Source organism: Chlorocebus sabaeus, chromosome 12, assembly GCF_047675955.1.
Source record: "Chlorocebus sabaeus isolate Y175 chromosome 12, mChlSab1.0.hap1, whole genome shotgun sequence".
Classification (NCBI taxonomy): domain Eukaryota; kingdom Metazoa; phylum Chordata; class Mammalia; order Primates; family Cercopithecidae; genus Chlorocebus; species Chlorocebus sabaeus.
In genome coordinates, this window is record NC_132915.1 from 5,776,482 (window position 1) to 5,791,941 (window position 15,460).

Sequence of the window (15,460 nt, forward strand, 5' to 3'; positions counted from 1 at the left end):
AAGCAGCCGGGACTACAAGTGAACTCTACCACAATAAGCTAATTCTGCTGTTGTTGTTTTTGTAGAGATAGGGTCTTCCTTTGTTGCCCAGATTGGACTAATGGAGTTTTTCAGCACATACACGTGAATATAATTCACATGAAAACTACCATATGAAGCAGGGAGGGGAAGTGAACCACGTGGTTATAGGACTACAAGACTATAATTGCAGTGGTAAAGTATCAAATCTAAATGGACTGTTAAAAGTTAGGTTATGTAGGTTGCAATCACGACAGCAACCAATAAAGAATAACACAAATATAGCCAAAACGTGAATGAAATAAATTAAAAGAGAATATTAAAATATATTTAAAGGAGAGGGTTTTGAGAAGATGACAGAACAGGAAGTACCAAAATTCCATCTCTCCGCTTACATAACAATTTCACTGGCAGAATCTGTCTGATACAACCATTTAGAAACTCTGAGTCTAATGAAGGCTGGCAACATCCAGGGAAAGGCTTGGAGAGGGGCTTGGATGGTAAATTGTGATTAATTTTAGTAAATTTCAGCTCTTAGTATAGCAGCAGCTACCCATTTCTTCACCCCCACCCCCCTGGCCGGCAGTCATGTGAGTATAACCAGAGCAGCTTACACACAGCTTATGGAAGGCAGAGCAAGCCAAAAAAAAAAAAGGACCCTGTCCTCCAGCCATAAGGGATCTGTGTTTTGGTCACTGCTGCTTCTCATCATGGAAGTGTAGACAAAGAGTCAGGCAGCCATTGTAGTTACACATTTGAAAACCCTGCTTCCTACAGTTGAAGTGATTTCCAGGGGACTTAAAAGGCCAGAGCCCTTTTTTTCCCCACCTTCATTTTCTTCATTTTCCCTTTCTAAGAGCCAATCAAGACTAGGACATTGACAAATAACCGCATCTAAGGGGAGATTCTGTAAGAGACTGCACATACCCATGGAAAGCTTCAGGCCCAGAAACAAACTGAGAGGACCTTAAGTTTATACCTCAGGTTAATCCCTGGCACAGAGGTGGCCTACGAAATATGAATAAACAAACAAATAAAAATAATAACAATAACAAAAAAGCCTGGGAAAGAGGGAGAATCTGACTTTGGGGGTTACCACATTATTAGGTTCAAATGAGCCCTTTTCAACAACAACAGCAACAACAACAACAAAACACAAGGGATACAAAGAAATAGAAAAGAAGGCTGGGTGTGGTGGCTCATGCCTATAATCGCAACACTTTGGGAGGCCAAGGCGGGCGGATCGCCTGAGGTCAGGAGTTCGAGACCAGCCTGACCAACATGGAGAATCTCCCTCTCCACTAAAAATACAAAATTAGCTGGGCGTGGTGACACACGCCTGTAATCCCAGCTACTTGGGAGGCTGAGGTAGGAGAATCACTTGAACCCGGGAGGCAGAGGTCGCGGTAAGACGAGATCGCACCACTGAACTCCAGCCTGGGCAACAAGAGTGAAATTTCGTCTCAAAATAATACTAATACTACTAATATTAATAATGAGGGAGATGATCAAAGGGATGTGGCTGGAGAAAAGAAAAATAAAATAAAAAATAAAAAAGTACAGGAGAAATTAAGACATTCTCAGGTAAACAAAAACTGAGGGAGTTGGTTATCATTTAACTTTCTCTGTAACAAATAGTCAAGAGAATTCTGTAGAGTGAAAGAAAGGACACTAGACAGTAATCTGAAGACTTATTAAGAAATAGACTCTTAGAACATATGGAAAAAGGTAAAAGAAAAAAGCTTTAAAAAAGAACAAAAAAAGACTCAATAAAGGTAAATGCATGTAAAATTATAAAAGCTAGTATTTTTGCAACAATAGTTACTCTACTTTTTGTTTCCTACATGATTTTACAGACTAATACATTTTATTAAAATTAGACTAAAAGCTAGTGTTAATGTCATTTTCATTTGTGATTCCACATGATTTTCTACGTAATTTAAAAAACCAATGCATTTTAAAGAATTATTAGTTTACATTTTGGGGTGCACAACATATAAATATATAAGTTCATAACATCAATAATTCAAAAGGCTGGGGATTGTTGTGGGAAGTCAGGGACCCTGAATGGAGGGACTGACTAGACCCGTGGCAGGGGAACATAAATTGTGAAGCTTTCATTTTAATATGGACATTTATCAGTTCCCAAATTATACTTTTATAATTTCTCATGCCTGTCTTTACTTTAATTTCTTAATCCTGTTATCTTCGTAAGCTGAGGATGTGCGACACCTCAGGACCACTGTGACAATTGTGTTAACTGTACAAATTGATTGTAAAACATGTGTGTTTGAATGATATGAAATCAGTACACCCTGAAAAAGAACAGAATAACAGCAATTTTTAGGGAACAAAGGAAGACAACCATAAGGTCTGACTGCCTGCAGCGTCGGACAAAAAAAGCCATGTATTTCTTCTTGCAGAGAGCCCATAAACAGACATGTAAGTAGGAGAGATATTGTTAACTTCTTTTCCTAGCAAGGAATATTAATATTAATACCCTGGGAAAGGAATGCATTCCTTGGGGGAGGTCTATAAACAGCTGCTCTGGTAATGTCTGTCTTATGAGGTTGAGCTAAGGACTGAGATACACCCTGGTCTCCTGCAGTACCCTCAGGCTTACTAGGATGGGGAAAAATTCCACTCTGGTAAATTTGTGGTCAGACTGGTGCTCTGCTCTCGAATCCTGTTTTCTGTTGTTTAAGATATTTATCAAGACAATATGTGCACCGCTGAACATAAACCCTCATCAGTAGTTCTGCTTTTGCCCTTTGCCTTGTGATCTTTGTTGGACCCTTATTAGTTCTGCTTTTTGCCCTTTGAAGCATGTGATCTTTGTACCTACTCCCTGTTCTTACACCTCCTCCCCTTTTGAAACCCTTAACAAAAACTTGCTGGTCTGAGATTCAGGCGGGCATCACGGTCCTACTGATATGTGATGTCACCCCTGGTGGCCCAGCTGTAAAATTCTTCTCTTTGTACTCTTTCTCTTTATTTCTCAGACGGCCAGCACTTATGGAAAATAGAAAGAACCTACGTTGAAATATTGGGGGTGGGTTCCCCTGATGGGGACAGAGCTGTAAAGAAACATAGGTCTTTCCAACTTTTTTTCAGTTAAAGTGGCATAAAATGGATTTGCAAGCACATGTGTGGTGGCTCATGCTTGTAATCCCAGAACTTTGGGAGGACAAGGCAGGAGGACAGCAAGAGTGCAGGAGTTCAAGGCCAGCCTGGGCAATACAGTGAGACCCCTTCCTTTAGCATTTTTAAGTGGATAGGATGGATAATCAAGTGGATAGGATAACCCACTACTCAGCCTCTTTCCCCAGCCTCCCCTATCATTGATCAGTGGGCTCATGAACAAAGTAAAGTGGCCATGGTGGCAGGGATGAAGTTTATGCACGGCTCAGCAACAAGGACTTCCACTCACCAAGGCTGACAAGGCCAATTTGCCAGCAGCAGAGACCAACACTGAGCCCCCAATATGGCACCATTCTTTGGGGTGATCAGCTAGCTACCTGATGGCAGGTTGATTATATCGGGCCTATTCCATCATGGAAAGTGCAGAGGTTTGTCCTCACTGGAATAGACACTTACTCTGGATATGGGTTTGCTATACTGCAGGCAATGCTTCTGCCAAGACTACCATCCATGGATTCACGGAATGCCTTATCCACCGTCATGGTATGCCACACAGCATTGCCTCTGATGAAGGCACTCACTTTACAATTAAAGAAGTGTAGCAGTGGGCTCATGCTCATGGAATTCACTTGTCTTACCATGTTCCCCATTATCCTGAAGCAGCTTGATTGATAGAACAGTAGAATGGCCTTTTGAAGTCACAATTACAATGCCAACTATGTGGCAATACTTTGCAAGGCTAGGGCAAAGTTCTCCAGAAGGCCGTGTGTGCTCTGGATCAGCATCCAATATGTGGTACTGTTTCTTCCACAGCCAAGATTCATGGGTCCAGGAATGAAGGGGTGGCAGGTGAAGTGGCACTACTCACCATCACCCCTAGTGATCTATTGGCAAAAGTTTTGCTTCCTGTTCCTTTGACACTACATTCTGCTGGCCTAGAGGTCTCAGTTCCAGAGGGAGAAACACTGCCACCAGAAGACACAACAAAGATCCCACTAAACTAGAAGTTAAGATTGCCACCTGGACACTTTGGGCTCCTCCTACATTTAAGTCAACAGGCTAAGAAGGGAGTTACAGTGTTGGCTGGGGTGACTGACCCGGACTATCGAAATGAAATCATTCTGCTACTTCACAACGGAGGTAAGGAAGAGTATGCATGGAATACCGGAGATCCATCAGGGCTTCTCTTAGTATTACCATGCCCAGTGATTAAAGTTAATGGGAAACTACAGCAGCCCAATCCAAGAAGGTAGTCACCCATACCAGCTATGACCACGTGACCAGCTGCAGAAACGGGGATTGTAATTGTCATGAGTACTTCCTTCTCCTTTCGTTAAAAACATGTTTGTGTTGCCAGGTGCGGTGGCTCAAGCCTGTAATCCCAGCACTTTGGGAGGCCGAGACGGGCGGATCACAAGGTCAGGAGATCGAGACTATCCTGGCGAACACGGTGAAACCCCGTCTCTACTAAAAATACATAAAAAACTAGCCGGCGAGGTGGCGGGTGCCTGTAGTCCCAGCTACTCGGGAGGCTGAGGCAGGAGAATGGCGTAAACCCCGGAGGCGGAGCTTGCAGTGAGCTGAGATCCGGCCACTGCACTCCAGCCTGGGCGACAGAGCGAGACTCCGTCTCAAAAAAAAAAAAACAAAAAAAAAAACATGTTTGTGCATGTATACACTTGTACTAAGAAAGTATCTTCATTTTATTTCCTTTTTCCTTTATCATGTGACATATGATTTATTGACTTCATATCAGCATTTAAGTATTGTTAACTTTATGTAATAGTATTTGGGTTGGGGATTGGTGAGTTTCTGGTTTTATGAAGGATAGTTTTATTATGTTAGGCGTAATTATGATTATTATTACCTTTATTTGAAGATTATGTATGATCTTAGGAGATGTGTATAGGTTCAAGTTGACAAGGGGTGGACCTGTCATGGTTAATATTAAGTGTCAACTAGATTGAAGGATACAAAGTATTAATCCTAGATGCGTCTGTGAGGGTGCTGCCAAAGGAGATTAACATTTCAGACAGTGGGCTGGAGAAGGCAGACTCACCCTTAATCTGGATGGGCACCATCTAATCAGCTGCCAGTGAATATAAAGCAGGTAGAAACACATGAAAAGGTGAGACTGGCCTAGCCTCCCAGCCTATATTTCTCTCCCATGGTGGATGCTTCCTGCCCTTGAATATTGGACTCCAAGTTTTTCAGTTTTGGAACTCAGGCTGGCTCGCCTTGCTCCTCAGCCTGCAGACAGCCTATACATACACACACACACACACACACACACACACACACACACACACACACAGGCTTTAAGCAACAGGTTTGAGAGAAGAGGCCCTGTCTTCTCTCAATGGGACAGATTCACAGAAGTATCTTAGGTTTTTTTGTTTTTGTTTTTGTTTTTTCAGATGGTGTCTTGCTCTGTGCAGTGGCACAATCTTGGTTCACTGCAACCTCCGCCTCCCCAGAGTTCAAGCGATTTTCGTGCCTCAGCCTCCCGAGTGGCGGGGAATACAGGCGCCTGCCACCACACCCAGCTAATTTTTGTACTTTTAGTACAGATGTTGGCCAGCTTGTCTCCAACTCTTGACTTCAGGTGATCTGCCCACCTTGGCCTCCCAACGTGCTGGGATTGCAGGTATGAGCCACCGCTCATGGCCAGGACTATCTTATATAGATGGTGCAAATAAAGCTTACGTAGTGCTTTAAAAAAAAAAAAAAAAAAAAAAAAAAAAAAAAAAAAAAAAACAAGGAAAAGGAAAAGAAAAGGAAAAAGAAAAAGAAAAAGAAATTCTGACTTATGCCAAGTGGATGAACCTTGACAACATTACGCTCAGCGAAATAAGCCAGTCAGAAAAGGCAAATACTGGCCAGGCATGGTGGCTAGTGCCTGTAATCCCAGCACTTCGGGAGGCCGAGATGGCTAGATCACCTGAGGTCAGGAGTTCAAGACCAGCCTGGCCAACATGGCAAAACCCATCTCTACTAAAAATACAAAAATTAGCTGGGCGTGGTGGTGGGTGCCTGTAATCTCAGCTACTTGGGAGGCTGAGGCAGGAGAATTGCTGGTGAGGTGGGGGTTGCAGTGAGCCAAGATCACGCCACTGCACTCCAGTCTGGGCGACAGAGCAAGACTCTAAAGAAAAAAGGCAAATACTATATGATTCCACTTATATGAAGTACTTAATCAAAATCACACAGACAGAAAGTAGTATGGTGGTTGCTAGAGGATGAGGAGAGGGAGGAAGTGGGAGTTATTGTTTATGGGTACAAAGTTTCTGGTTTTTTGTTTGTTTGTTTTTTTGAGACAGAGTCTCACTCTGTCACCCAGGCTGGAGTGCAGTGGTGCTATCTCGGTTCACCACAACCTGTGCCTCCCAGGTTCAAGCAATTCTCCTGTCTCAGTCTCCCGAGTAGCTGGGACTACAGGCATGTGCCACCATGCCCGGCTAACTTTCCTATTTTTAGTAGACACAGGATTTCACCATGCTGGATTTGAACTCCTGACCTCATGATCTGCCTGCCTCAGCCACCCAAAATGCTGGTATTATAGGTGTGAGCCACCGCACCCGGCCAAAGTTTCTGTTTTAAAAGAGGAAAGAGTTATGTTGATGGACAGTGGTGATGGCTGTACAACATAATGAATGTATTTACTATTATTGAAGTGTACTCTTTAACATGGCTGAGTTGGTAGATTTTGTAAGTATTTTGCCAAATTAAAAAAAATAGGAAAACAAATTAAATAATCTAAAAGAAGGCAAGAAAGGGCAGTACAGGACCAAAAAAACCAAGTAGATTCACTGAAAACAAAGAACATAAAATAATAGTTGAATTAACACAAAGCTGCATAAGCATGTACTTTATAGGGAACACTGGAGATTATGTGTTAAAAGTCAGTCTAATAACTACTTAAAAAATTATTTTAACATCTGAAAAAAATTGTTTTCCAAAGAGTATGGGCCTATAAAGAGGAGAAATTAGTTCATTCGTGCTTAAAGGCCACAGTGACATGATATTTCGTTCTCCATCAAACAACTGAGCAAAAAATAAACTCTTAATCATGTGATGAGGGAGTAAGCCATGAAAATAATCTTAAAAGCTATGATGACTCAAGTTTAAACACACACACAGAGGAAAAGACTGTTCTTTTTACAGCGAACTTTAAAAGATTCACAATTCCTTCATTCTTCCATTTGCATCTTCATAAAGGACACTGTACTACAGCACATAAGAGTTTTCCATATAGAAAGAAATTTTTTGTCTGGGTGTGGGTGTTGGCTCTCACAGCTGTAAGACTGACTGTAATTTATCTATTTTTCCTAAGCAAAGTCCAAACTTCACTAAATGTAAAACAGATGTCATGGATTTCTTTCATAAAATGTTGGCAGTAACCCATTTCAATTTCAACTAAAGTAGTCAGGAAACAAAAATAACTCCAAATGTCTCCTTCTCAAGTATAAAGCGAACATAAAGATAAATTTAGGATAAAAATTCCAAGATTTTATTCTAATAATAAATTCCTGGGACTATTACATCTAAAATTAGGTGACCATCAGAAATTAATTCACAAAAATATTAACAGTCATTCTCACATATTACTGGTGGGAATACAAAACAGTATGGTTATTCTGGAAAATGGTTTGGCAGTTTATTATAAATTTAAACATACTCTTATATGACTCAGCAATTCCACTTCCAGTTATGTACCCTAGAGTAAAGAAAACTTACATTCACACAAAAACCTCTAGTGAATGTTCACAGCAGCATATGCATGTGTGTTTGTGTACATAATATACATATTTATAGCATATGAATGTAGCTGCATGAATGCATGTGTGTGTGTATATATATATACACACATATATAAAGATAATATGCTATATTATACACTATAATATGCTACATAAATGTATATATAGGCCAGGCATGGTGGCTCACGCCTGTAATCCCAGCACTTTGGGAGACCAAGGTGGGCAGATCACGAGGTCAGGAGATCGAGACAATCCTGGCCAACATGGTGAAACCTTGTCTCTACTAAAAATACAAAAATTAGCTGGGGGTGGTGGTGCATGCCTGTAATCCCAGCTACTTGGGAGGCTGAGGCAGGAGAATCGCTTGAACCAGGGAGTCAGAGGTTGCAGTGAGCTGATATCACACCACAGCACTCCAGCCTGGTGACAGGGCGAGACTTCATCTCAAAAAAAAAAAAAAAAATTGTATATATAACTATAATATGCTATATTCACCAAAAACTGAAAATAACCCAGATATCTTTCAATGGGTAAATGAATAAACAAACTCTGTTACATCCATACAAGGAAATATGAAAACACAAGAAATAAAAAGCATTAAAAGCAAGATAAAGATCTCCTTAAAAGGGACCCCTGGCAAACAGTACTTCAACAGAGGAAAGACTCTGCTAAGTTGCAGATAGGCTAATAGAACTTATCCAAACTGAAATACAAAGAAAAAAAGGCATGAGAGAAATAGAGCTGAGCATCCAAATGCTGGGACAATATGTCAAACAGTCTAACTTATGTGTCATTAGAATGACACAGGGCAAAATAAATATTTTAAAAGACATGGTTGATAATTTTCACACAAATATACCCTAAACATAGCACAAACTACAAAAATGCAAAATTAAGAGAAAGAGTTAAGGCTGTCCCAAGTACACACACAAGACACACTAATACAGAAAAATAAAGACAACAATCATCGCAGACTTTTTGTCACAACCTATGCAATCCAGATTATGAAAAAGTATGTTTAAATACATATATATTTTAAAAGCCTGTCTACTCAGAATTCTATGGCCAGCAAAAATATCTTTCAAAAAAATGAAGGCAAAATTAAGACCTTTCCAGAGAAACAAAAGCTGATAGATATTACGGCCAACAGACCAGCACAGCAAGAAATGTTAAAGGGTCGGGTGTGGTGGCTCATGCCTGCAATCCCAGCAGTTTGGAAGGCTGAGGTCGGTGGATCACCTGAGGTCAGGAGTTTGAGACCAGCCTGATCAACCTCGTTTCTACTAAAAACACAAAATCAGCCGGGTGTGGTAGTACACACCTGTAGTTCCAGCTACTTGGGAGGCTGAGGCAGGAAATTCACTTGAACCCGGGAGGCAGAGGTTGCAGTAAGCTGAGATTGTGCCATTGCACTCCAGCCTGGGCAAAAAGTGTGAAATTCTGTCTCAAAAAAAAAAGTTAAAGGAAGTTCTCAAGGAAGAAGGAGCATAGCAGTTAGAAATCTGAATCAATATAAAGAAATGAAGAATGTTGGAAATGAAAAAATGAAGATAAATATACAAAAACATGTTTTATCAGCCAGGCATGGTGGCTCACACCTATAATCTTGGCACTTTGGGAGGCCATGGTGGGTGGATCACTTGAGGTCGGGAGGTCAAGACCAGCCTGGTCAACGTGGTGAAACCCTGTCTCTACCAAAAATGCAAAAAAAGAAAAAAAAAAAAAAAAAAAAGAAAGAAAGAATATTAGCTGGGCATGGTGGCTGGATGCCTGTAATCCCAGCTACTCAGGAGGCTGAGGCAGGAGAATTGCTTGAACTTGAGAGGCGGAGGTTGCAGTGAGCCGAGATCATGCCATTCCACTCCAGCCTGGATGACAGAGTAAGACTCTATCTCAGAAACACAAAACAAGTTTTGTCTTATTTTTAATTGCTTTAAAAAATAATTGACAGTCTAAGGCAAAAATAGTAACAATGCCCTGACACATTTGAAACATGTAAAAGTGTATGACAATAATAATACAATAGTTGAAGGAAAACAAATGGAAAGTATACTGTTGCTCTTATAGTACATGTGAAATGTTTACTATTTAAAGTGAAGGTAGACTGTGATAAGGGAAGATCAAGGTAGAAGCAAGAGTCAATAAAATAATGACTAAATATTTCTCAAAACCTAAAGATACCAATCCTGTCTGAAAAACTACAGATCTATAATGAAAAACTAAAAATAAATTCATAATTAGGCATATAACATTTAAATTGCATAACAGCAGAGATAAAGAAGAAAGAAACTCCGAGAGAAGTAACTTACACAAGGTAATTGAATCTGGACTAAAATCCAGGTCTTCTGACCTATGTTCAGCACCCTTTCTAAAATGCCAGTCACTCTCCACAAAATGGGAACCCAGTCTAAAAAATTGCCCAAGAAGCTGAGATTAAATATTTATTAACGATCATATGCTCATTATTACAGGAAGAGAGATATCTCACTATTCTTCCTTTTGTATTTCCAAATAGCAGATGCTACTTCCAAACCATGGTCTGAACAAAAGGAAATATGTGATCTCTGCTACGATACAACACTTTCTTGGTATTCTCCCTACTTCTCAAACAGTTCCTTTTCTAATTCCTTTGCAAGATCCTTCCCTTCTACTCAGTCAGTATATTTTAGAATTCCTCAAGGCTCAGTTCTAGGGCCTTTTCTAGTTTCACTCTGTATTCCTTCATAGGCAATCTCATTCCTGCTCAAGGCTTTAATTCCTACCCAATAGAAGATAATTCCAGTGTTCTATATCTCCCACCCCCACCTCTTCTGTGCTGCCTCTTTCTCATTTTTATTTCAGTGTTTTCAAAGGCACTCAAGTCCCATATGTCCAAAATAAAGTCATAATCTCACCTGACAATGGTACTCTTCCAACCTTCCCTTAACAGCAGACAGAACCACCATAATCAAAGAGTCATCTCCTGTGAATGACCTCTAATTCCTTTTACTCAAGCAATCCCATGCCCACTGATTTTTACTCCCTAATTATCCCCCAAATCCATCTAGCTAAGTATCATCATTTCAGTCCAAACTACAAAATTCTCTTGCCTGAACTGTTTTAAAAGACTAGTCATTGACTCGTTTGTATCAATGATTGCACCCCTTCATTCCATTTCCCTATAGCATCCAGAATAATTCTTTCTAGGATGCCATACTTTTGCTTTCCTCAGGCCCTGCTCAAAACTTTTCAATAGTTTCACCTGGTCCTGGGGCTGTAATAAAACTCTTTATACCAAATTCCTGGTAGTATGGACCTCACCTAATTTCCTAGCCCCATCTTACACCACTCTCCTAGGCTCTTGCCTCCACCTGCCACTGTGGTCCTGTGTCAATTGCTCACAGATGCCATGCTCCCTGCTGGCACAGTGCCCAGCAAAGTTATGCCCTCTTTGTTAGTTCACACCTACTCATTCTTCAGATGTCAGCTCAAGCTTCAGGAAATGATATCATGTTCTCTCTGCTGGTCAAATTCCTGATAAACACTTTGGGAGGCTAAGGCAGGAGGACTGCTTGAGCATAGGAGTTTGAGACCAACCTGGGCAACAGAGTGAGACCCCATCACTAATTTAAAAACAAAATATAGAAATAATAAAAAACAAAAATTCCTGATATATACTTCAACAGCATTATGTAACTCTCCTCTATAGCATTTCACACAGCCATAATTTTATATTTACTTCTGCCATTATTTGATTAATATCTGACTTCTCCACTAGACGGTCAATCCCATGAGGACTGAGGATTGTATCTTTTTTTTGCTCACATTTTAATACCCAGCAGATAGTGAATGTGCAATAAATACAAACTAAATGAAAGAATGATAGATATAGAGAATACGGGCTTAAATATAAGCCACAATAGTGGTGTTATACTTTCAGAGAAGAGTTATTTACTTACTAAGAAAAGGAAAAGGTAAACTTAAAACTGTAAAGTGTAAATTTACTTTTTTTCTCTAAATAAGTTTGTTAAATAGCTTACCTAGACACAAATTCACTTAATTCTGAGCATTCTGTGGGCTCCATTATTATGTTGAGGTCAGTAACAGCAGAAGATAATCTCTCCTTATTCTAAAATAAAGATAAAATTTATGTATCAAAGCATGGTAAACTCCAAAAAGACAAAAATACTTTTGAAATATGCAAAATGAAATGCCACCAAATAAAAGGAAAGAGTAATCAAGAAATGAAACCAAAAATATTGGTTATTAAAAGAATGAAGTCAGATCCTTATTCCATAACAAAAACCAAAATGAACTCCAAATGAATTACTTATGTAAATTAAACACTGAAACAATAAAATGTGAGGAGAAAATACAAACTTTTAATTTATTAAGTGAAGACTTTCTAAGCAAAATTAGAAAAAAATTAGAAAATATGATTAAATAAAAACACAAAAGAGCAAAGTAAAAAAATGACTTTAGAATAAAAGAGAAGCAATAAACTGAGCTAAATATTTACCATAAACGTGACAAAGGGATATGGAAAGGGAAAAGGATATGAACTAAAAATTCAGAAATGAAAAACAATTTACATGTACAAAAATGTTCGATCTCAAGCAGGCATGGTCGCTCATGCCTATTAGCACTTTGGGAGGCCGAGGTGGGCAAATCACCTGAGGTCAGGCATTTGAGATCAGTGTGGCCAAAATGATGAAACCCTGTCTCTACTAAAAACACAAAAAATTAGTTGGGCGTGATGGTGGGCGCCTGTAATCCAGCTACTTGGGAGGCTGAGGCAGAAGAATCGCTTGAATCCGGGAGGCAGAGGTTGCAGTGAGCCGAGATCGCGCCACTGCACTCCAGCCTGGCGACAGAGCAAGACTCAGTCTCCAAAAAAAAAAAAAAAAGAAAGAAAGTTCAATCTCGCCAGTAACAACTGTAAATTAAAACAACAAGATAAGATGCCCTTTTTTTTTTTCTGGAGACGGAGTCTTGCTCTGTTGCCAGGCTGGAGTGCAGTGGCACGATCTCGGCTCACTGCAACCTCTGCCTCCCGATTCAAGCGATTCTTCTGCCTCAGCCTCCCCAGGAGCTGGGACTACAGGTGCCTGCCACCACGCCCAGCTACTTTTTGTATTTTTAGTAGAGACGGGGTCAGCCAGGATGGTCTCAATCTCTTGACCTCGTGATCCCTCCCACTCCCAAAGTGCTGGGATTACAGGCGTAAGCCACTGCACCAGCCGACAAGATGCCATTTCTTCCTATAAAATGAGCAAAGACTAAAAATGTTAATCCTAGTAAATGTACTGAAACCTAGCATAACCCTTTGAGAAATCACTGTGACAATGCATATCTTAAAGATACTCCTAATCTCTGTCCCAGTAATTTAACTTCTGAGAATCTATCCGTAAGCACTGTAATGAGAAATGAAGACAAAGATCTATGAATAAATATATTCATAACAGTACTACTTATCACAGAAAACAAAAACAACTGTATACTCAATGATGGGGATTGTTAAACTATTTTGATCTGCAGATTCAGGTTTTCCCTTTCACTTTAGTAAAATTTCTTCTATTATGTATTTGCCTATAATTTCTCTTTACTTTTTTTGCTATTCTTGTTTTTGGAAAAATCATATATTGGCTCTCCATTGTCTGTCTTCTAGATTTATTATCTTCCTTTCAATTGCTTTCACAGGTGAGTTTTCTCAAGCATATCCTCCATATTCAATTCCCTTATACTGATAATGTAGCTTTTAGTACTATAATCATTTTATTCCTTTTTCTCTCAGCTTTCTTTTTCTTACTCAGTTTTCTTTATACTTTGAGAGTCAGAACAGCTTTTACATAGCATGCTCTTTTATTTCCTGGATTAATTATTCTTAATTGAATTTGTCTGCATTTCCTTAACTTCCTTTCTTTTTATGTTAGCATTTTTGCTGTGATTTTAAATCACATTGCCCGATATGATGATGAAAGAACTCCATTCCATCATTTTTTTTTTTTTTTGAGACGGAGGCTCGCTCTGTCGCCCAGGCTGGAGTACAGTGGCTCAGTCTCGGCTCACTGCAAGCTCTGCCTCCCGTGTTCACGCCATTCTCCTGCCTCAGCCTCCCGAGTAGCTGGGAATATGGGCACCCGCCACCACGCCCGGCTAATTTTTTGTATTTTTAGTAGAGACGGAGTTTCACCGTGTGAGCCAGGATGGTCTCGATCTCCTGACCTCATGATCCACCCGCCTTGGCCTCCCAAAGTGCCGGGATTACAGGCATGAGCCACCACGCCTGGCCCCGTTCCATCTTTGTGCTCTGAACTCTGTGGCTCCTATTTGTTACCAACAGCAGTAAATCCAGCAATTTTTGCTATTTCCTAAGACTACAGTGAGTGGAAACTCTTTGACTCTCTTTCCTCTTTCTCTAGATACTATCTGACTGCCCCTGAATATGCTGAGCTGTTGGAGAAAGAGATACTGATGGCTTATAGTCATTGCTTAGTTTTTCATCTGCTTGAGGGAAGGGTAGAAACTACCAGGAGAAGGTGCAGTTCAAGTAAGCTCTCTGTGGGCATCCTACCACCATTTCTAATCAACACATAAATTCCAGAAGCACTCTTACAATTCAGTTTTAAAAAAGATAACCCAATTTAAAACTGGGCCAAAGATCTGAATAGACATGTCTCCAAAGATGATACATGAATGGCCAATAAGCACATGAAAAGATGCTCAACATCATGAGTCACCATCAGGTAGTTCCATTTGACCTGGTAATTCCACTCCTGGTTATATATCCCCACAAAACGGAAACAAGTCCACTTAAAAACTTGCACATAGGGCTGAACATAGTGGCTCATGTCTCTAATCCCAACACTTTGGGAGGCTGAGGCAGGATTACCTGAGCCCAGAAGTTCAAGACCAGCCTGGGCAACACAGTGAGACCCCATCTCTACAATGATAAATGCCAAAGGGCCTTGAAAACATTATGCTAAGTAAAAGAAGCCAGACAATATAGACCACATATTATATAACTCTATTTCTATGAAATGTCCAAAATAAGCAAATTCATAGAAAGAAAACTGGTTCTTTCGGTTGGGTGAAAGAAGGGGGAATTGAAGGGTGACAGGTAAAGAATATAGGGTTTCTTGGCCAGGACTGGTGACTCACACCTGTAATACCAGCACTTTGGGAAGCCGAGGTGGTCAGGAGTTCGAGACCATCCTGGCCAACATGGGGAAACCCCATCTCTATTAAAAATACAAAAAATTAGCTGCGCGTAGTGGCAGGCACCTGTATTCCCAGCTACTCGGGAGGCTGAGGCAGGAGAATCACTTGAACCTGGGAGGCGGAGGTTGCAGCGAGCCAAGATCGCGCCACTGCACTCCAGCCTGGCAACAGAGGGAGACTCAGTCTCGAAAAGAGTAACAATAATAATAATAAATAATAAACTTGTGAAACAAAGCTTGTATTCCAAATAAATTATATCTTTAAAAAATACTGAACTATACACTTTAGACTGGTAAGTTATATGGTATGTGAATTATATCTCAATAAAACTGTTACCAGAA

The 15,460-nt window shown here is 40.2% G+C and overlaps 1 protein-coding gene across 1 annotated transcript in view; it reads right to left on the reverse strand.

Moving 5' to 3' along the window:
• Nucleotides 1–15,460, reverse strand: part of CENPP (centromere protein P) — a 269,089-nt gene that overhangs the window by 234,229 nt on the left and 19,400 nt on the right. The window contains exon 4 of the mRNA XM_007969749.3: nucleotides 11,939–12,027. Coding sequence (XP_007967940.2) covers nucleotides 11,939–12,027 — 89 coding nt within the window. The remainder of the gene's footprint in view (nucleotides 1–11,938; nucleotides 12,028–15,460) is intronic.